This window comes from Zosterops lateralis, assembly GCF_965231275.1.
Source record: "Zosterops lateralis genome assembly, chromosome: 14".
Lineage (NCBI taxonomy): Eukaryota > Metazoa > Chordata > Aves > Passeriformes > Zosteropidae > Zosterops > Zosterops lateralis.
The window spans coordinates 11,998,244-12,020,308 of NC_139774.1; the positions used below are offsets into that span (position 1 = coordinate 11,998,244).

The 22,065-nt window shown below is 58.8% G+C and overlaps 2 protein-coding genes across 3 annotated transcripts; both read left to right on the plus strand.

The window, feature by feature from the left end:
* Positions 1 to 417: 417 nt before the first annotated feature.
* SYNPO (synaptopodin) lies at positions 418 to 14,444 on the plus strand (the record flags this gene model as incomplete). The annotated part of the gene is made up of 3 exons (XM_083871963.1): positions 418 to 892; positions 9,297 to 11,212; positions 12,473 to 14,444. 3 exons carry the CDS (start codon positions 418 to 420, stop codon positions 13,232 to 13,234), a joined length of 3,153 nt encoding a protein of 1,050 aa, XP_083728089.1. The 3' UTR covers positions 13,235 to 14,444.
* Positions 14,445 to 14,800: 356 nt separating this feature from the next.
* MYOZ3 (myozenin 3) lies at positions 14,801 to 21,342 on the plus strand. Of its 2 annotated transcripts, none has more exons than XM_083871775.1 (7): positions 14,801 to 14,953; positions 15,839 to 15,925; positions 16,216 to 16,379; positions 16,617 to 16,691; positions 16,794 to 16,929; positions 17,194 to 17,365; positions 19,844 to 21,342. In XM_083871775.1, exons 2-7 carry the CDS (start codon positions 15,895 to 15,897, stop codon positions 20,004 to 20,006), a joined length of 741 nt encoding a protein of 246 aa, XP_083727901.1. In that variant the 5' UTR covers positions 14,801 to 14,953; positions 15,839 to 15,894; the 3' UTR covers positions 20,007 to 21,342. The 2 variants fall into 2 exon arrangements, with proteins under 2 accessions (XP_083727901.1, XP_083727900.1); XM_083871774.1 differs by having other exon boundaries at positions 15,843 to 15,925.
* The last annotated feature ends 723 nt before the right edge of the window (positions 21,343 to 22,065 follow it).

Below are 22,065 nucleotides of genomic sequence, written 5' to 3' on the forward strand. Positions count from 1 at the left end.
ATGGGAAACAGTGCTGGAACTGGAATTCAGGCTGGGGTTTCCCGGAGCTGCTCTGGTGTCTGTGGCCATAGGAAGTCAGTGCAAGCACAAGCATCCTCAATGCTCCTCCTTCCCTTTACACAGGTCTTTGGATGCTGGTCCTCTGCCTGGAAAAGAGAAATTCCTGCAAAATCCTCCTTGCTGGCTTGACTCCTCTGGACACATCTCTCCATCTGGGTCTCCAAAACCTGCCTCCTCCAGTGGCATCCTGCCTGGTCTTCCCACCTGCAAGAGCTGAGTAAAGCTGAGCTCGTGCCTGGCACGTGGCTGCCCTCCCTCTCAGGCTGCCCATGCTCTGAGGGAGGATCCATCCCCCTGGCCATGCAGAGATGTTTGGAAAGGCTGTGGAGTGCCAGTGAAGGAAATCAGTGAAGAAAGATGCTGAGGACAAGGCTCCAGCAGTTCTGCCTCCACCCCCAGCCCAGCTGCCCCATGCCTGGCAAGGCTGAGCAGCCCCCCCATGTCTGTGGGACAGCCAAAGGGGACACTGAGGGGGACAGTGGCTGTTGGCAGAAGAGGGGGAGCAGAGAGGGACAGAGCTGCCACCAGCTCTGGGATGCTCCAGCCTCTGAGCCAGGCAAGCAGGAGGCACGGATGGGACTGCTGGGAGGGAAATCAAGTGGGACCTACCAGAGAGACCCCCGGGGGCTCAATGGGGATGCACCACAACCCCCATTGAATGGCAGCAGTCTGGCCTTGGCAGAGGAGCCTGCAGCACCCCCCAAGGGCCCTGGCTCTGCCCCAGATCTGCCCCCCACAGCAGACAGCCCCACGGACAACCCCAGCCAGGAGTGGAAAGTGGTGAAGATCCAACGGGTCCTTATCAACCCTGACTTTGAGCCAAGGAAAACAGGTAAGAGAAACCCCCTTTGGCCACTGTCCTCCTCAGAAAGGCACTACTGTGCTCCTGGTGAGAACACCCAGCTCTTCCCAGGGCAGGACTTTCCCTGGGTTAGAGGTCCCAGGCTTCCAGCAGAGCTGCTGGGACTAATTTAGCTTGAGATGATCTCTCTGGCCTTAAAAATAAGGAGGAATCTGTGGCTTCTCCCGGGAGGGGGGTGGGAAGGCAGCAGGCGCGTTCCCACTGTCTCCAGGAACTCAGCCCATCCCTAAGCTGGGCATGAACAGGATGGATTTCCCAGCCCTCAGCCTGGCCATGGGGCTTGGTGGGATCCTGCCCAAGCGTGATCAGGACTGGATCCTGTGGCATTGTCTGGGACAGGGACACCTCTCCTCAATTGACTGGAGATGGCCAAACATCCTTCACATGGCTTTGGGTCACTTTTGTCAGCTCCTGGTTTAAAAACTAAGCACTTTATTTCAGGCTGGTTGGTTCCTACAATGCTCTCTGCCATTGCCTCACTTCACGGCCCTGTGCCACAGCTATTCCTCCACCCATGACTGTCCCTTCAGCCACAGTGACACAAATACAGGTTCATATCCAGGGTTACTGGGGCTGCTGCCATGCCTGGACTGCCCCACCTCCCCGTGGGAGATGCTCCTGTGGAGCCCATCCTCTTACAGGCATTGGACCCATTTTTAAACCCTTTCTATTTTGCTCCTACCCGGCTGTTATCTCAGCTGCCACACAGCACCGAGGCAGGTGTGTCCCTGTCCCCATGGGATGGCATTATGGGATGCTGCTGCTCAGCTCAGAGCCTGCTTTTCCCAAGGCATCCCTCAGGACTGCGTGGGATGGGGTGGGACCCACTGGGGATGCTTGGCATGAACCCAGTGTCCAGAATCCATTCCCTGCCTTTTTGCAGTGTCAGACATCCTCAAAACCAGCGGCTCCTGGATGGGACACAGGCTGGGAAGCTCAGCCAAGCCCTTTGGCTCACAGCTGCCCCAGCAGCATCGTGTTTCAGGGCTCAGCACACAAACCAGATGGACCCAAATAGTCTTCCCATTTCTCACTGCTCGGGGATGGCAGATCTGCGGTGGGGAAAGGTCAGGCCTGACTCTGTCCAGGCTCAGCATTTTCCTAATCCGTGCCGCCATCCAGCACTTTTGTTGCCAGCCTGGAATTTTAAAGTAACTCAACAGGTTCGTTGGAAAGAGTTTGTCTGTCCCGTTTCCTCCCCCTCCAAGTGAGATCACCACCAGCCACTGCCTGCAGGACCCGTCAGACTTTCCAGAGCCTCCAGGCAGGATGTCACTGAGGGTCCTGAGAGCTGGGAGCAGGTTTGGGAAGGAAAGGTTTGGGTTCAGTGCAGGTGAGAGGAAAGGGCAGGTGCCCTCACTAGTGGCACTAGGGCTGTTCCTGCAGCAGGCTGTTTGCAGGAGCATCCCTGGGTCATGTCAGGGGTTTGCTCCTCTTCTCTTTATCTGCCATGGGCTACAGGAACCCCCACCTCTTCCAGCTTCTTCAGGAGAAGAGAGTGCATCCATCCACACCCAGAGTGGTGCAGGGCTGGCCCTGGGAGCCAGGAGCCAAACAGGTGCCCCACCTTGAGCTGTGTGGACCCACCCGGGCGGGTCCCAGGTGCCCCTTTGGTCCCTATCCAGCAGCCCAAGGCCAGGCTGGCTGCTCTCAAATATCCTGCACGGCGGCCCGGGCTGGTTGGCACCTCTCAGGGCAGGCTGGGGAGAGCAGGAGCCCCGGGTAGGGGCAGAGGCTGGGAGATGCAGGAGGCAGGACTGGTTTCTCTGTCTGGTGTGCAAATAAATGGAAGGTTTCGCTCCCTGGGGGCTGCAGAGCCAGCGCCAGGCTCCCTCAAAAACCAGGAAAGCACAAAAAAGCACAGAGGGGCAGGAAGAAAGGAAATTAGAAAGGCAAAAAATCGAGCCAAGAGCTCATCCTGAGGTGTGGACAGGCATGGGAAGGCGTGAGGCTGGTCTCACCCGCAGTCAGGGAGCTCTGCAGCCCCGGAGGGTGGTGGAGCTGGGAGCTGATCCTGGCTCCCAGGGATCATCTTGCCCAGTGCTGGTTCCCCAGGGATCGTTTTGCCCGGGACTGTGGTTCCCTTGTGGCTGGGAGCAGACCACCCCTGGCAGAGGGGATTCAGCGCTGTTTCCAGGAGGTCTCCAGAGCAGTGACACAGGTGCTGGATTTTTGTCTCTGGATTTTTGCCTCTCTCCAAGTGCTTCAAAACTTCAGGCGCTGGGGAAACCTGCGGAAAGGGGAGGCCCCACGGCCCCAGCAGCGCCTGAATCGTAAGGTGCTGCGGGAGGAGGAGGAGGGAAAAAGGCTGAAGGGCTGGGTAAAGGGGTGCCCTGGGATAGGTAAGAGGATGCTCAGGACTGTTCAGGGAAACGTGCAGGGCTGGGAGAGAAGGATGCCCCAGAACGGGATAAGGTGATGCCTCGGATGCGGGGAGCTGGGTAAGGGGATGCCCGGGCTGGGGAAGGGGATGCCCGGGCTGGGGAAGGGGATGTCCAGGCTTCTCCCCCCCGCAGCGGGCTCAGGGCGGACCCAGCCGGGACAAGAAGCTGCGGAGAAGGAGCATCGGGGGCGGCGGGGCGGCTGCCGGAGCCGCCGGGCGGGGGGGACCCGTCCCGTCCGGGGGGTCGGTCTGTCGGGGCGGGCAGGGGCAGGGGCAGCGCCGGCGGGACCCGCCACTCCCCGGGCCCGGCCCCCGCCCCCCCGGGCCCGCTCCGAGGGCGGAGCTGCCGCAACTTTCCTGCCCGCCGCCTCCTCCCCGGTGCAGTCGGGCTGCGCGGGGAGGCGGCACCGGCACCGCGGGTACGGTCGGGCTGGAGGGGTGGGGGGGACAGGGGCCGGGGGGCTCCGGGCGGGGGCTGCCAGTGCACAAGTGACGGGGGAAGGAGGCTGTGCGGGCACACAGAGGGGGTGTTGAGATCTGGGGTGTCCGGGTCCCGGGGGATGGCAGCGCGCAGGGGCTGCAGAGGGGTCCAGGGGGGCCGGGAGTGCATGGCCAGAAGCCCCGTGGGTGCCCTGGTGGGCGAAGGGTGGGCGAGGGGGCGCACACGGCCGGGGCTGAGCGGGGTTTGTCTCCAGGAATGAGCGGGGCAGGTGTCGGTTCCCTCTGCCGGCAGCCCGGGTGTCCGATGTGGGGCGTGGGAGGCGCAGCGAGGACACACGGCGGGGACGTGGAGGGGCGTGGGGGTCCTGCTCGGGGCTCGCAGGGTCGCACCTCCCAGCTCTGCAGAGCGGCTTTCCAGGCCATGTCCCCTGTCCCCGGCGTCAGGGACGTGACCTCCCCTGGCCATGCCACCCATGCTGGGGACACGCGGTCTGTCCCTCGGCTTGGCAGCCAGCAGGATGGATCCTTTACGGATTGTGCAAGGGACAGGCAAAGGCCCGGTCTCGTTCCGCTGCCCTCCCCGCTCTGCCCACCCCGCAGGGACACTCCGAGCCGTTTGACCTTCTCTGGCCAGCCCAGCGCCGCTGGCTCGGGGCACCAGCCCGGCGGGCTGTCTCCGGGACCCTGCAGCCCGGGATGGGCCGCAGCGAGTTCCAGCAGCTTTGGGCACAATGGGGCTGGGACTCACTTTCCAGGCAGGATGGAGCTCCCATGGTGCCCGACCGTGGGACGGGCTGGTTCTGCTGCCTTCGGGGTGGATGGATGGCAGGGCTGTCTGGGGGAGCTCTGCCCGGCTCCAGCCGCCTTTTCCAAAGATAAAAGCTTGATTTTAGCCAGCTGGGGAAGGTGCTGCCTCCACCTGTATGGTGGCAACAGCTTCCTCTTGCCCAGTGTGGACACCTGTGGGGCTGGGGCTGCTCACTGCATTCCCCCGGGAGCTGGGGATGGGCAAACAGCCCCCGCCCGAACTTAATCCCCACCACCCCCTTCTCCTCCCCCTGTGTGGGAATTGGGTGCCCCAGGACTTGTTGCTTGGAGACTGTGGGGCCGTTTCAGCAGGATTTGGGTGCTGAGTGCCGGGAGGAGTGTGGGGAGGCAAACAGCTCCAAATCCAGCAAAGCCCCTGCGAATAGAGCACGGGGAAAACTTGCAAGCGCAACGAATTCTCCTGCTGTGCCACATTTTGTCACTGGCAAAGGCACCCATGTGGAGAGGCCCAGCACAGAGAGTCTGCCAGGCAGGGGAGGTTGATCCCACCACAGCACCCGCCACTTGAGCCAGATCTTTTTGGGGCTGCAGGGCCAGCATGGATAAGAACTTCATGGAGGTTTCTTATCTGGGGCATAGGAGAGTTGGAAGCTGGGAATGAGGCAGAAAATTGTCATCCCTCTATCCATATGTTTGAATCATATCCGTTTCTAGCTAGCTCAGCTGCCTGTCTGTGCTACCCTCCGTGTTTTCCTAGCTGCAGATTATTTGGGATAACTGGGAGCTGGAGGGAAATGTGTGCACAGGCTTAAATGTGTGTGAGTTGGTACGCGTTGCAAAAAAATCCTGCACAGCTGTAGCTGGGGCAAGGGGCCAGCTTAGTGCTCTGCCAAAAAACCTGCTTACATTTCTTCAGTGTCCAAAGTCCTCAATATTTGGGTGAAAACACTGGATCTCTTCTCCCCAGCATTGCCTGGCTGTGGATGTGCTCTGGGGTTCGTGTCAGGTGGCAGAGAGCATGTCCCTCTGGAAATGGAGCTTGTCTTGGTTTCACTCTTGGTTTTGCTGGTGGGATTTTGCCAGCAAGAGGCACCATTTGGGTTGACCACAGAAGTCCAAGAAGTGTTTGGAAATGGGGAAAAGTGCCTGCTGGTTACGGATGGTGGGTGCTCTGTCTGAGGCTGGTCTGGTAGGACACCCTGAGCATGGCCAAGCTGGGCTGCAGCACCAGGATGGCTGAGCATGCAAACTTGGAGCAGGCCAGGGACAGAACCCAAACTGAAGACTTTGGAGTCACCTGCCAGCTCTGACTCTGAGATTTCACATGACCTGTTGCACCCTGCAGGTCCCATTAAGACTTGGGTACCACTTGTCTTCTGCACACAAGGACTTCTCACCAGTTACAGCTTCCAACTCATTGTTTTCTTTCCTTTGACATCCCAGCCATGTCAGGACCATCAACTTTCACTGAATTTTTCAGTTCAGCAAAACTGCAATTAAGGGCCAACTCTTCATCCCGTTTCAGCTCTTGGAGTCTGTCTTAGGGCAGAATGGGTCACAAGCCATGTCTGATACATCCTTCACCTTCATTTCGGGTCAGATGGTGATTCCAGCCTTTCCTGGCTGGATTTCAGACATCCTGCTTTAACACCCTTCAGGGGCATCCATCCTTTGCATGGAAAGCTGAGATGGAAGGAATTTTTTTCCCCCATCTGTCCAGGAAGTGAGAGCAACAAAAATGCCTTTCATCACCTTCGTCATCCTCGCTCTGGAGGAGAGAGCACTGTACATGCCGTGGGAAGGATGACTGACAGCTTGGCAAGAAGCTGTTCAGCCCTGCACTTGGGGGATGTTCAGGAAGTCACCCCTGGAGCAACGGAAAACCTACAGAGCAAGTGCCTATATAAATATATAGATAGAGATCTATAGGCTTCTGTGGCCAGAGCTGAAGTGTGTTAAACCAGAACAGCACTTGGAGCTGCTTGTGTGTGCAGTTCCATGGGGCACAGGATGCACAGGGAGCATCTCCTTCTCCAGCCCCCCTGGAGCACAGGGGACCCAAGGTGGGCCCAGTGAGGGCACATGGCAGTGGAGAGGGGTGGTGGGGCGTGTTGTCTTGGAAGAAGATGGGTCATTTGGAGAGATATGAGGGACAGTGTCATGGCAAGCCAGAGTATGGTGTAAGCAGGGCAGGAAGGAAGGAAGAAAGGAAAGAGAAGCTGTCACCCATTGGATTTTGGACTGGGCTCAGGGTAATGGGTGGAAACTAGCTCCCAGTGCCTTTGGACACAAGTAATTTTATTTTTGCCTCCTCCCTGCACTGCTTTGGCTGCCTCCAGCCCCACATCCCTTTTCCTTCTCCTCTCCAGCACCTGGACATTCTCAGTGCATTCAGCTCCCTTCTGCCTGCCTGGGGCTGGGGAAAAGGACCAACCAGAACCCACCCAGGGCTGCCGGCTGGCAGGAGATGGCAGGGAAGGATGATGGAATGTTCCCTGTGGCTGGGAGGGGAGTGTGTTGTGCAGAAAAACTGCCCCAGGTGGCAGAATCCCTCCAGACACCATGGCAGATGGATAAAGGCTCTTGCACTGGGTGAATAACCTCATCCCATGGCTCAGGCTGCAGCAATTTCCTCTGGACTGCCAGAGGCTTCAGTGCTCTTCATCTGTATCATAAAAATCGGATGTGAAGAGCAGTTCTTACCCTCAGCATCCCAAGTAGTGCCCTGAGGGATTCATTTGCAGTGGGCCCGGGTGGACCAGCCCAGGAATGGCTGGTGCTGGGTGGGCAGGGGCAGAGGGGCTTCTGGAAGGCTGCAGGGGTTGGGTATGGATGGAGATGGATTCCAGGTAGGGAATGGAGACACCCCGGGGCAAAATCCCGGCGGGCAAATCCCAGAATTGGTCCCGGCTACGTGGGAGCATATCTGGCGGCTAGTCCAAGCGGGAACCGGCTGGCCAAGAGCTGAGTCATCCCTCCAGCACGGAGGAGATCCCCCAGGGCCCCTCGTTTGCTGTTAAAAGGCAGTAGCAAGAGCAAGAGGCTGCGAAATGGCTCCGCCGAGAGCTCGGCTTCTTAGGCAGCCCCGGCCCCCGAGGAAGAGGGGATGCTCCGCTCGGAGCACCAAACCCGCAGACATCTGGAGCCTGTGGCTTGTTTCTCAACGGCTCCTTGGCCGTGTTTCTCCTCCGTTTCGGAGATAAAGGCGGCGAGGGTGACCCCGCGGGGCGGGAGCCGCGGTGCTGGCCGCCCTCCAGCCAGCCCGGCCGGAGGAAGCCGCGGCCCCGCTCTGTGCCGCCGCCAAGGCAAACAGAAACGGGCCGTTAAACAATGCTGGGCGCGAACCGGGGGGGACTGGCCGCCGGCGTCGCCGCTGCCGACGGGCTCCTCCTCTCCAGGAGAGTTTCCACTGGCATCTCTGCCTCTCTGCCCCCTGCCCAGGCAAAACCCTCCTGTCGGGCAGCCTGAAGAGTTCACCCAGAGCATCCTGCACGCCTCGGCTGTGTGCAAGGGCTTGCTGGGTGCTGAGGGAGGCAGGAGGGATGAAGGGTGAGGAAGAGGAGTTGCCCAGCTTCCAGCAGCCCTCCTGCTTACCGTGGGCTTGCTGGAAGGACTTGGCTTAGTCATCCATCCCTTCCCCTCGCTGGTAGGCTGAGCCACCGCTGAAAATATCCTGGAAGACTCCCAAGCAGCACAGAAGGCAAGAAAATGAGGAACACATGAAGGAAGGGAAGACGGGAAGGGATGGGATGGGAAGGAAAGAGGAGCAGGGCTGGGAGAAGGCAGTCTTGGCCACCCACCTTCCTGCTGGGGCCAGAGCACAGACACCCATCAGAGCCGTCCTGGCAGTGCCTTTGGAGAGGGGCTGCAGCCTCGCCAGGTGCGGGGTGATGCTGATGGTCGGCGCTGGTGTCTGTGCCCAGCAGTGATCTCAGGGGCAGGTGGGGGACACTGCCCTTCCCACGGGCGCTTTCGCGGGGGGGGCCAAGCTCATAGGAAATTGCTCACCCTGAGAAAATGAGTTCCCGGCAGCTCCACATCCTTTCGGTCTTAGGGAAGGGCTGGTGCCCCGACCTTTGTCCGGCCCAGCGGCTCCGGGCTGCTCGCCGCGGGGCCCGCGCCAGGCTTTTAGCACTTCGCTTTTAGCGCTTGTGTTGAGTCCCGGGGCGTGAGGGTGGCTCCTCGCTGTGTCCTTGTCTGTGTCCAGCTGGGCGGGAGCTGCACAGCTTCTGTCGGCTGCTGCCATCTCGTGTTGCTCCACACATGAGTCGCCCACCAGGGCTGCCCACCGTCCTGGCTGTGAGGTCGGGCTGGGTTGGCACCTTTCCGCTGTGCCCGGGTTTATGTCCTGCCCGCTCGGGGCTGAGCGTGCCAGAATTTGGGGCGAGGGGCTGGGGGACACAGGCTGGCCCCTTCCCTGCCGCTGCCTCTTTGAGCCCAAGCCATGTGAGCTGCAAACAGAGACCTGCTTGGATCCATATGGTCAGCGTGGTGGGTGAGCAGAACCCACCCCAAATACGGGGTGGGGTGGTGGAAACGTCCCGAGTGTCACTTGGTGTCCCCTGGGCTTTCCCATCATCTTTGTGACGGGTGTGTTGGACTCCTGTTGCCCCCAGACTGTGCACCCCAGTCCTGGTGCATCTCTCCTTCCTTTTCCACCGGCCAGGAAAAGAGCTGGGGTGCCGGGGGATAGCTGGAGGAAGGGCTGCCAGTCCCGGGCGGGTAGGACTGACACCCCACATTCCCAGTGAGAGCTCTAATCCCCCTCTCCCCTCTGGCCAGGTCTCTCCCGCAGCGCCAGCCTCTCAGAGAAGGAGCTGAAGGAGGCGAAGGCGCGGAGCCAGAGGATCGCGGCCCAGCTCACCACGGCGCCCGGCCCCAGCTCCAAGGGCGTGCTGCTGTTCCACCGGCGCCGGCAGCGCGTTGAGGGGCTCACGGGGGCCGGGCATGGGGGGCCGGCCCTGAGCCCCGCGCCCCAGCCACGCCAGGGGGCCATGGAGGAGAGCCAGGGCCGGGGGATGAAGCCGGAGCCTGGCCAGCCCGGTAATCCAGGAGAAGGGATGCTGGCAAACGCCTCCCCGTGCCAGGAGCTTCCTGCTGAAGCCCAGCAGGTCCCGCTCAGCGTTTACCTGAAGGAGAACATGGCATCGGCCACCAACGGCGTGCAGGAGCGGGCAGACAGCGGGATGGAGAGAGGCGTGGAGGGGCTGGGAAATGCAGGAGCCCCCGCGGGGCAGAACGCTGCAGCTCTCGTCCTGCCACAGAGCCCCGAGGAGGGGAAGAACGTCAAAGTGCCCACTGAGGTGCCCGGTGAGGTGCCTGGCGAGGTGCCCAGCGCTCCAGCGGGGACAGCCACAGGGATGGCATCCCCAGGCGGGCAGCAGCAGAACGGGACACAGGGCCGGCAGTACTACGAGGTCCATCTCACCCTGGCCAAGCCCAAGCCTGTGAAGAACCGGACAGCCAGACCCTTCGGCACCCAGACATCGCCCCCCAGTGCCCCGCCCGCCGAGGAGCCCCCTGCCCCCGAGCTGCCCCCACCACCCACCTATGCAGAGACCCTCAGCAGCCCCCCACCCCTCACCCGGGTCCGCTCCCCCCCTGCCTACTCAGCCCTGTACCCCACCCAGGAGCAGAAGATGCTGCCGGATCCCCTCCTGGGCTGCGGGGTGAGCGGACCAAACCCCTTGCCCAAAACAGGGATCCTGGAGGAGTCGGCTGCCCGCAGAGCCAGCAGAAAGTCCATGTTCACCTTCGTGGAGAAGCCAAAGCTGGGCCCCAACCCCGACCTGCTGGATCTGGTCCAGAGTGCAGACAGCAGGAAGAAGCAGAAGGAGCAGGGGGAGCCCAGTGCCGAGGATGAGCCCTTCGCCCTGGGGGCTGAAGCTGCGAACTTTGTTCCCAACAGCGCAGCCAGGGGTGTGCAGCACCTCCCACCGGCTGAGGATGCTCCAGCATGGTCCTCCTGCCTCAAGTCTCCCACCATCCAGCCCAAGAAGAAGCCGCAGCCCAGCCACATCCTCACTGAAGCGAGAGGGAAAGGGGCTGAGCTCTTTGCCCGCCGACAATCCAGGATGGAGAAGTTCATCATTGAGGCCCCCTCCCAGCCTGAGCTGCTGCGGTCCCCATCGCCCACCATGTCCCTGCCTCCCTCCTGGAAGTATGACAACAATGCTTATCTGTCACCCATGGTCTCCAGGCGCCCCTCCAAGAGTCCCTGCAGGCCCTCCAAAACCCCTCCTGCATCGCTGTATGGCAGCAACCTGATGGAGAACGAGGTGTCCCAGAAGGAGCTGGAGATCTCCAAGCACCAGCCTTACCAGCTCCAGTCTTCTCTCTTCATCCTCTCCCCATCCAAGGGGCCAGCAAGGTCCATGCCCCAGGAGGTGCCCCCACCCAGACCCTCTCTCCCTGACTCCTACCCCTATTCCCAGCAAGCCTCCTGCCCGACCTCTCCGTTGCCTCCTTCCCCGGTTTGGCATCCCCCTGCAGTGCCCAGTGCCGGCCAGACCACTGCCAGCCCCTTCCCCAGTGCTGCCGGGGCTCTGCCCCTGCCTCACGACAGCCGTGCCAGTCCCGGAGCCCCGGCTGAGGTGCTGCTGGCCTCCCCGTGCCGCCTGCTGCCGCCCCGGGGAAAGGCAGCCTTCCAGGCCCCCCGGCCCTCCTACTCCACCAGGAATGCCGGCATCGAGCCGCAGGTGTGGAAACCTTCTTTTTACTACAAGTAGCGGTGACAGAGAGAAAAACACAGGGGTGCTAGGCTGAGGCCTCCCTAACTGCTCATGAGAGTGCTAAAAGCCAAACCAACCGCAAGAAAAAAAGGAGAGGGGAAAGAAAAGAAAATAGAAAAAGTGGTTGTGGGGCTGCAATGCTGGGACAGTGGGTGACAGGCACTGCTGAGCCCCCGGTGCAACAGGAGCTGAGGAGTCCTGGGGAGGCAGCAGGAACTGGGCACAGAGCCTGCAGGATTCCCAAAGGCTCAGCAGGAGCCTGGCTGTCCCACAGGGCTGCTCTTGCTCTTCTCTCACCTGGAAACTCTATGGAGCATCGCACCTCTGGCTCCCTCCTTTCCTCACCTCTGGCTTTTCCAGCTCTCAGAGCTCTGCCTCCTCTTCTGCATCCCCTCTGTCCTGTGGCTCTTCTCAGCCTCCTACCAAAGCAAACCTGGAGGGGACACGCTGCCTTTCTGCCTCACTGTGCCTGCTCCTGGCTCTTCTGTTGCTCCTTCAGGATCTGTCCTCGTTTGTTTCCTCACTGTGGAGGAAGAGCTGCATCTCTTGGGGAAAGGCAGAGTCCAGTGGTGCTGGGCCTAGGGACACTGTGGGGTCGCTGTCCCTGCCTGGGCTCAGTGCTGGGCTGGGGTGGGCAGTGCTGTGTGGCACAGCTGGAAGCAAGGATGTGCTGGGATGAGGAGCGTGCCGAGGGCAGGGCTGCTGGTGATGCCCAGCCCAAGGCTTGTCATCCAGCTCTGCCTCTGCCCGTGCCCTCTCGCCACCTTCCCCATGGTGCCAAGTTGCCTTTTGACTGTGCTTTATTTCTTCTGCATTTTTCTTTTTTCCCCTCTTTCTGAATACACTCTCTGCGCTGTCACACATGGCTCTTCTCTTTCCTGCCGTCTGGGGGGCAGTGCTGGGGGATGGGTCCTGGGGCAGTGAAAGGGGGCTCCAAGCATCTCCCAGAGGGAGACTTTACCAAGCTGCAGGTAGTGAGAGGTCCTGGGACAAACTCTGTGCAAGGGTGATTAACAGCAGGCTCAGCCTGCCCCGATCTTGGTGGGTGAGGGGATGCAGGGGTTTTGGGGACCCCTTGCAGGGGTTCAATGCACGAGGAGACATCCCCAGCTCCTGTGGGGCCGTGCCAGCACGAACCTTACCTTGGCACCCTCCTGCCGCTGTACCCCTGCTCTGTCCCTCCGTCCCCCGAGTGGGGTCACTAACCCGCTCTCTGTCCCTCCCCAGGACAGGCGGTCGTCCCTCCCTGCATCGCCCACCTGGACGCCCCGGCTGGCGCGGCGCCCGGGCAGCCTGGACGGCTGGGCCAGCCCGGCCTCGGTGCCCGAGCTGGATGAGGGGCCCCCCACGTCCCCTCCGTGGAGTGAGAGGTCCCTGTCCCCGCTGCGGCAGGACGCGGACCCCCGGGCCAGCCGGCAGATGCAAGCGCGGCTCGCCAGGAACATCATCAACGCCGCCCGCAGGAAGAGCTCCTCTCCCAAAGCCGTGGGGCTGGAGAGCTCCCGGCCCTTCACCCCCATCTCTGCCGGTCCCCCCAGCCTGCCGCAGTCGCCCCGGCTGGGGCCAAGAGCGCTGCAGGCTGCCGGCGGAGTGCTGGGGAGCCTGGGCAGCCCCTCGCCCACCCACAAAAGTCCCCTGCGCTCGCCCCGGGCGGGCAGCCCCCAGTTCTGTGCCTCCCCCGGGATGCCCCGAGCCGCCTGGGCAGAGGGTCGCCGGCTCCTGCTGCCCTCCAGCGCGTCCTCCTGCCCCTTGCCCGGGCTGTCCCCCGTCCCCAAGAGCCCCCTGCCCTCCCCCGTGGTGGGCGGGCGGTCCCCAGCCAAGCGCTGCACCTCCCGGTCCCCGACGGACTCGGACGTCTCCCTCGACTCCGAAGACTCGGGGACCAAGAGCCCGGGAATCCACAGCTTCAACCTCTGCCCCCGGGGCTGGACCAGCAGCCTGCGGCTGAAGACGGCGGGTCTGCCCTCAGGGGCTCCCTGCACCTCCTAGACAAGCCAGCCCCCGCCAAAAAATCCTCTCCCTCGACCCGTCAGCCCGGGTGATGCCACCCGCTCGCCCCCCACCGGGAACACACCAACCCCCGGGGCTGAGCTCCCCAAAAACCAGTGTCCCTTCGGAGCTGCCACGGCCCCTCTGTGCCAGAGGGGTCAGGTGCCTCCCGCCATCCCATGGCCCCGCTCTATTTTTACCACCCTAACCTTTCGGGGCAGGACTGCACGGTCAGCAGGCAGGAGAGGGCAGACTGCCCCTCCCTCGGCAGTCCCTGCTGCCAGCCAGCCCCATCCCGCACAGCCAGCATGGGATGGGCTTGGTGGTCCCCCGTGAGCCCTTGTCCCCAGCTCCCAGGTGTTATCCCGGGGTGTCACTGCAGCTCTGCTTCCCCGGGCTGGCACATCTGCGGTGGGTGGGCTGTATCTATTGGATGCCATGACCAGGCTCCCTCTCCCAGCCTCTCCCAGCCTCTAGATTTCGCTGGTGTCATCTGAAACCAGATTTTGGAGAGGAAAATTTGATTTTTAATTCCAGCCCCCAGTTCTTCACTGCCTTTTCTTTTTATTTGATACTTTTGACCCCTTCTCACGGAAATTCTCCCAAATCCTTCTTTCCCTGGAGACCAAAAAGAGCCAAAGTTATTTATTGCCATGTTAAGGGGACTGTTTACTGGTGCCCTCCTGCCCTGCCCAGACCAAGAGGGACAGCCCCATCTTGTACCTGTCACTGTCCCCATACCCAAGTTCACCACATCCCCATCCCCATTCCGTTGGGATGGAGGCACACACAGGAACCAACGGGTGCTGTCACAGCCAGGGCAGGTGGGGAACTGTAGAGGCTGAAGGAAATGGTAGAAGTTGCAGAGGGTTTGAAGGAGGTGTTGGCACAGAAGGCAATTCTGAGAATGTCAGTGTCCCCACACCTTGGGGCCAGTGAGACCAGCACTGGAAAAGAGGTTGTGTTTGGCTGCCAGGGCTCCAGCATGTTCCCATTCATGGAGCCCGTCACCCCTTCCCTTTCCCCAGGACACACTGTTGAAGCCAGCCCATCCCTGCTCCCTGGAGTCCCTCCACACTGCAGGCTGCCCCTCCTGGAACACAGCCCCCATTCCCAGGACACATCTCTCGCCCTGGCTCCAGCAGCCACCACTACCGGCCTTCACCACACCGCTGTATACCCAGTTCAGAAATAAACCACCGTTATTCCACCCAGCCTGGCTCTGATCTGTCCTCGAGGTAGCCTGGGCACGCATGGCACATGGCCACCTCCTGCTGCTGCTACATGTCCCCAGGGGTCAGCCCTGCTCCATGCCAAGTGACAGTGTCTGCATCCGTGTGGGTGAGCCCTGCTTCATGCTGGGTTGATGTTGTCCTGGTCCCCACTGGTCAGAGCCCTGCTCCATGCCAGGATTGTGGCCTCCTCATCCCTGTGAGTCAGACCTGCTCCATGCTGGGGTGACGGCATCCCAGTCCCCAAGGGTCACAGCCTTGCTCCGCCCCCTTTCTCAGCCAGAAATAACTGGTGTCCCGTGGCCGGACCTTGGCATCTGGGCTGGAGCCCGGGACGGGTTGGGGCGAGCAGCAGGAGCCCAAGGGTGCCGTGAAGGGCCAGCAGAGGCCACCGAGTGCTGGTGGCTGCAGCTTGCCTTTGGTCTCATCCCCAGCATAGCAGGAGAAGCATCTTCAGTTCCCAGCATCTGGGGTATCCCCTGGCCAGGTAGGGAAGGCGAGGTCCCATGTGGGGGTCAGCAGGTGGGTGGGTGCACAGGGCTTGGGGATGTCCTTGGAAAAGGGGACACCACCACTATGGGGATCAGGGTGCAGTCTCTGTGGAGGGGGACAGGGGGAAGGATGAGATGCAGGTCCCTGGCTTGTTGTGTGGGTGGGTAATGCTGAACTCAGAGCTGGCAGGGAGTTGTGTGCCAGGCACCCCATGGGAACCCCAGCACTGCAGGGCCCTTAGGGGAAGCTGCCCAGCATCAGCCCCAGCTGAGGGATGCCAAATGGACAAGCAGGGTTGAACAGCACTTACGGAGCTGAGCGTCCTGGCAGCACAGGAGGGCTCTGCTGCAGGTGGGCAGCTCAGGGGGCTCAGGCTGGGGTTGGTTTCCAGCTGCCTCTCCACAATGGAGCAATCCAGTTGAGTGGTCCCATGACCCTTCTTGCCACTGGTTGGGCTCACCAGCTCCCTGCAGGTTCAGGGCAGCAGCTCCTGCACCCTCAGAGCCAGCAGCTGAAAATAGCTCTGCTAAAGCAGAGGTGCTGGGGGGGGAGTAGCCAGGACACCTGCTCAGCCAGCAGCTGCTGCTCTGAGGGCACTTGGGGCACAAGGACAGGGCTCACTGTGGGCAAAGACAAAGGTGAGGATAGTTTCTGCCCCAAAGAAAGGTGGAGAGGAAGAATGACAGGCAGGGGCTGAGGGGCAGCCTGATTTGAATATTCCCTATGTCTGTCAAAGTGGACAGAGAGCAGTGCAAGGGGATGCTCAGGGATGGTGATGAACAAGGAGATGCTCAGCTGCATCCTAGCATCTCTCTGGGGCGTGCCTGGGGCTGATATGTTCCCATGTTTGGTGTCATTCCTGAGTGCCCCTCTCTTCCAGCCAGAGAGGATCCATCTGCCTCCCACAGAGCTGCCCCAGGAGCACGGCAGCAAGTGATGGCCATCATGAGACCAGGCCCTGAAGATGGTAAGGGGGTGCAGGTGTGTCACCAGCCCCAGGACAGTGCTACCCTCCCTGCCTAGGGGCCAGACCTAGCTCTTGCTGGGTCTGACTTGCCCTGCTTTTCACAGGGTGAGAGAGGCTGTTTGAACCTCTCTAGCTCCCCGACAATTCCTCACCCTGAGGAAATGCCAGTCCCTGGTGTGGGCAAATGGCCCAGCCACAAAACAGAGACCCCAACGAGGGGACACACGGTCTGTGCTGCCTTGGGGGTCCCCAAAACTGCAGCATCCTCAGCTGTAGCTGTGCTCTCCCAGCCTCCACAGAGCCCCAGCTGGACCTGGGGAAGAAGATGAGCACAACACACGACCTGATGATCGAGGAGCTCTCCCTGCCAAACAACCGCGGCTCCCGGCTCTTCCAGCAGCGCCAGAAGCGAGTGCAGCGTTTTGTCTTTGAGTACCCCAGTGCCTCCAGGCAGGTGGGTCTGAGCACAGCCCTTCCCTGGCTCCTGCAGCCTTTTCAGGGAAGGAAATCCTGATGGGACCAGGGGTCTCTCCACAGGGCAGTCATGGTTGGCTGACTGCTATGCAAAGGTGAAGGGAGAGATGTCCTGGTGGGCTGGGCATGGAGATGGGCAAACATGGGTTTCAATATCCACTAAAGAGGAGGGGGATGGTGCTGATCCCCCTCTGCACCCATTCATTGTCTCGTGCAGCTCCCAGGGCAAGGAGCAGGTGGCTCACATCACACTGGGAAAGGTGATTCAGAAGGAGCAGTGAATGATCAGGTGGTGAGTAGATGGAGGAAGCTCTGAGGTGCTTTCAACCACCCCCTGAGTCCAAAATGGGGCAGGGGGAGCTCCCCCTCTGCCTGTTAACTCTCCCCTCCACAGGCTGAGGGTCAGGAGAATTATCACTCTGAGCTCCACGTAGCAGCATCACCCCAAGGTGGCCCCCCAGAAGTACCCAAGAAGTCAGAGAAAGTCTTGCACATGAGCAAAGTCCTGAATCCCAGTGCCCTGGCCCCAGGTAAGTCAATGCTTCCTTCACCTGAACCCAACACTGCTGTGATCTCAGCAAAATGGGGCTGGAGGCAGTGAGATGTTGCTTGCTGAGGGGTCTGCCCAACCCTCCCCCAGAGATTTTATATGTACAAATATATATATGCTATAGATACACATTCCTGCCCCAGTCACAAGTCTTCCACAGCCATGCAGAGGCCAGGCTGTTCCCAGCCCCCTGCCTCAGCCTGGCTGTGGCCCCAGCAGCCCACACTGTGTCTCCCCTGCACAGGGTACTCGAGCCCCCTCAAGGAAATCCCCCATGAGAAGTTCAATGTCACCGCCATCCCCAAGGGCTACCGGTCCCCATGGCAGGAGCTCTTTGGTGACAGGGACAATGCCCTGTATAGCAAGAACCCGCCGCCCATGAGACCCCCTGCGTGGGACTTCAGGAGCTTCAACAGGTAACAGGGGCAGACCCACCAGCCATGCCAGCCCTTGGCCAAGCCCTTCAGCCTCAAGGAGCACCCAGTATTCTGCCAGGGAAACACCACCATTCATGCCCTTTATACCTCACAGGGACACAGCAAGGGCTCAGGATGCTCTTTTCCTACTCAGGAGCTCCTCTGTTTTCCCTGCAAAGACTCCTCGCTCCAGCAGCTCTCACCTAGATCTCCTCTCAGCTCCACTACTGGGCTCACATAGCCTTAAGCAGTTTGATCTCACTGGTAACCTCAGGGATGAAATTTGGGTGGATCAATACTTACACAGATGATCCTGGAGGAGGAATCACTCCTGTTCCCAGCTGGGCTCAGCTCTGGGCTGGGTGGAGGAATGACACAGTGCCAAGTCTCTTTCCTAATTACATTAAGGTATTCAAGCAGCTGTTGGAAGCAGTGGGGGTAAAAGGTTAATCTTCCCACAGAGTGCTAAGAGGTCATCAGATTCCTTCCAAACACCTGCTTGAGCCCAAAGCCTCCAGGCCAGGGGGTTTCTGGTGGCTCAGCCTGGCAAGCCCTGTGGCTGCTTCTGATGGAGCACGGCTGGCGCCTCCTCACACCTCCAAATTACATTGGGGTCAAGGGTGGGACCCTGGAGCAAAGACTGCCAAGACAGATCTCCTTTATGGAAAGGTGCTTGGTGGGGATCCAGGAGATGGAGATCTGGTGGTAGCAAAGCAGAATAATGAGAACTGAAATTTTAACCTGAACAGGGAATTAGTAAAATGAGTCCTGCCTGTCCTCCTTCCTGAAAGCCTCCGTCAAGAGAATGGAATTAAATTTGCTTTGGTGGCCTGGCCAAAGTCACCATCCAGTAGGCAAGTTCCCACTGGAGTTTCCCCCTGGGACACAGCACTGCTCCCCAGCAGGCCATGTGCCAACTGCAGCTCCCTTGCACCCACCCCAGGGCTGGATTTGAGGCATGGGAGACATGACTGCTGTGCTTTCAGCACTTGGCAGAAGGGGCTGTGGGGGACCACAACCCCTCCTTGTGGAAAAAGCCATCCTAAAGGGCAGAGAGAGCCTGGCCACCACCGTCCCTTTGCTGCTCTTCTCCCCCTCAGCCCTGGGGCTTTGCCATGTGGCTCTCCTTGGGGTGTCAGAGCCAAGGAGGTGCTGCAGGGGGAGAACAAGGAGCTGCTGGAGACACTTGGCTCTTTTCTTTCAACATTTAGCCATGTTCCTGCCTCAGGATTTATTTATGGACAGGGACTGAAGCAAGGGCATGTTTCTGAATAATACTCTACCCTGTACCATTTCTCCCCTCTCACACGATGCCTTTCTATTTAAAGTCTTCAACTGTAATTTAATACAGATGGATGCTAATTTAACTCCAAGCCTCTTGCCACCTCCTCTAATTCTTCAGTGAGGCAGGAAGATTCAGAAAGCCAATCTGCTTTTAACTGGGCTTTTTATGATCTTCCAAGTTGTTGGCTTTTAAATCACTTCTTAGTTCAAATACCAAACCACAGAAAAACAAACTTTTTGGAACAAACTGGCTATCAAAAAGCCAGTGGTCTTGCCTTAGGCTAGCTGAATCCCAGCACAGCTCTCATGGGTCACAGAGCACGGGCAAGTCCACCACCTCCACAGCAACTGCATTAAAGCAGGCTGATTTATCCCCAATTTTAAACATTCAGATTGTGATGCAAAAACCTGGGGCACCTTGCTAAGGTGTGCTGCCTTAAGAGAGAGTGAAAACCAAGCTTTGACAAAGACTCTCTTTCCCCAAAAGAAAGTTTCTAGAACGAACTTCTTTCATTTGCCTTTCCCCCTCTTATTTCTCCTCTGTTGCAAAACAGTGCCACGTTATTCATGTTCTAGCAGTGCTTCCCAAAGCAAACATTTCCAGTTTTGCCTCACTGATAGCTCAGCCCCCATCTGCTGCTCCAAAACCAACATTCTTGGCTTTTTGGGGGTTGGCACACTCTTCCCCAGTCCCTTTCCACATTTCTCCAGAAAGAGATGACAGCTCTTGCCCCCACACTGCTCCTCCTGTTAGTCATTGTTCATGAGGAGCCGTCCCAAAAGGCGGGATGGAGCCAGGGCCAGTAGAGCTGCATGTGCCAGAGTGATCCGGAGCAGTGCTGTCAGCCTCAGCCCTCTGCAGGACACAGGAGCTGCAGATGAGGCACTCTGGTGCCTCTGGTGATGTCACTGGTCTTTGAACCTAAGAACAGAACACTTCCACCAACATCCAGGCACCAACCCCCACTCTCCAGGCTCGCCAAAGCTTGAATTGAGGTGGGCTCTGTACCAGAGAACCTCCTCACTGGGCTGGCAGGGCTCTTAACAGTGTCCTGGGTAGGAAGAGGAGAGTTGTCATTTCTAACAGGCATTGCTACATTGTGCTGGACTCAGTTAATACAGACTTATTTTTTCTAACACTTTCACAACATACCCAGTCTCTCCTTGTGTCTAAATGTGCTTCTTGTGCTGCAGGACTCCGGCTCCGTTTGACAGGTCATTGGTTGGTGAGGTGTTCTCTTTGCCCACCGTAGATCTGGATAATCTGAGTGTGCTGGAGGTGATTTCCCACAGGCCCAACTTCAACAGGGTGGCCCAAGGCTGGGTGCGGATCCTGCCGGAGAGTGAAGAGCTGTAGGACGAGCGCTCCCTTCCCCATGGCCACGGATGGTTCCCTCACTGGACTCAGACACACTCACAGGGGAGGGGAGGGGGGGCAGGAATCCTTTGTGAGAGCTCAGCTGGTGGGCTCGGGTTGTCATCTTCCAATGGGGTTTGAATGAGCTCGAGTGTGGGGCCGTTCTGAACTCCCCTTGCAGTCAGTGCCAAGCCAACCAGCCAAGTCCTTGCTGTTAATCCAGCAGATCCCTGCAAGCTCCCATACAAAACATCCTGTACAGCCTGTCCTCTTCCCTGCCTCATGGAAATCAGCAGCACCACCAGCTGCAACACACCAAGCTGCCTCACTGCATCCTCACTGACACGCGAGACCTGCTCGGACAGCTGGCGCTTTTGCAGAGAAATTCCATCCTCAGGACAGCCCTGCATCTGTTGTTCCAAGTCAGGACACAAAGAGGTGATAACGGAAGAGCAGAAGCAAAACAAGTTACTTGAGGCATTGGCATGTTTAAAGCAGCCACTCTGAGTTTGGCTGGACAACAAAAACAAATGAAGGAGTGGGAATCTACATGTTTACCAACACAGCACAGCCACGATAGGGGGGAGAGGAACGCTGGGAGTTGGAAACTTGTGCCCTGTTTCCATAAGCTACTGGCTAGCACTTGGCAGCTATTTTCCCCTTCCTACTGCTCTTTGCATGTCTCGCTTGAACATCTAATGTAGGCTTTTTGAGTGACTTATGCCAGATTTGCTTCATGTAGCTGGTCAAGGATCAGGCCCTGCCTGGACCTGCTGCCCTGCAGAACCACACCAGTGTGACGATGTTTGCTGGGGTGTTCTGGTAACTTCAACACCAGTGGGAAGGAAAAGCAGCATGGCCATGCCTCCAGAGCAAGCACAGGCTTCCCTGGGATTGTGAAAATCAGCAGTGAGGATCCAATACACCAACATTTTCAGCAGTGACACACAGTGGGACATGCATCTAACAACAGCCTACAGTCACCGGAACATCTGGGGAACCCCACCCACAAAAATCTCTGACTCAACGCAGGCATCCTTCAATTGCTTTTGTCAGGTTCTTAATGTTACCCTTTTTTATACTCTCAAAAGCACCAGGATAAAAGTTCCTTTTTCCACCACTGTGGTTAAATGGGAAGTAAATGTTGTGTGTAAAAATGCAGTTAGCAGCTGCCTCATTTGTGAAGTTTGTAATGCTGTGTAGAGCAAACCCCACGCAAGGATTCTGCTGCCACAACATATCATTCAGGTGGGAAGCTTGCATTACTCTGTTTCCCACAGAAGCAGGAGGGGGCAAGCAAAAGGAAAGAAAAACGGTTTGTTCCTTAGAAACAATAAATCTGTGATGGTTAACTGCTTCCCTGTTCCAATTCCATTTCCCTCCTCTTCTGTGCTGCAGAACCTAGGCACCCTGGGCAACTGGCTGGAAATAATAAATAAATTGGGAAGATGTGAAGCCTCCTGCATTCCAAATCTGTCACAGCACTCACAGGTCCTGGCTATCGACACTCTGGGCCAGAGCAGCGGCAAATACCACAGCCCTCTCCCATCCACCAGCAGCCTCTGCTGTCCAACACCATCCTGGGACAGCTCTCCCCTGACAAAAGCTGAAATAATTACCCGGGCACCCACACCCAAAGCCCAGCTCTTTCCCCAGGGAAAGCCAGCCCATGGAGCCACAAATGCTACACCTCCTCTGACAGCCTGGCAGGGCTGATGGGACTATGATGGGACCCAGGGGCACTGTACAGGACAGCACATGAAACTAAAAGTGGACGTGCCTGTCCTTGCCCATGTAGGATCTTGGCTGTGGCAGCAGTCACACAAAAACGAGACCAAGTCCTCAGACACTGTGCTCCAGGAAGTGGGTCAAAGCAGAGTGTTGAAAAATTCAAATATTTTAATGTATTTTTTAAAAAACAAGCAAATGAAGCTTCAGAACAGGCCCCATCCTGTTATGAAGACATCCACAGATCCATTGGATGAAAGCAGTTAATATGGAGATAACCCAAAATCCTCCAGCCACATGTACACAGACCTTGCTCAGCTGCAGGCTCCAG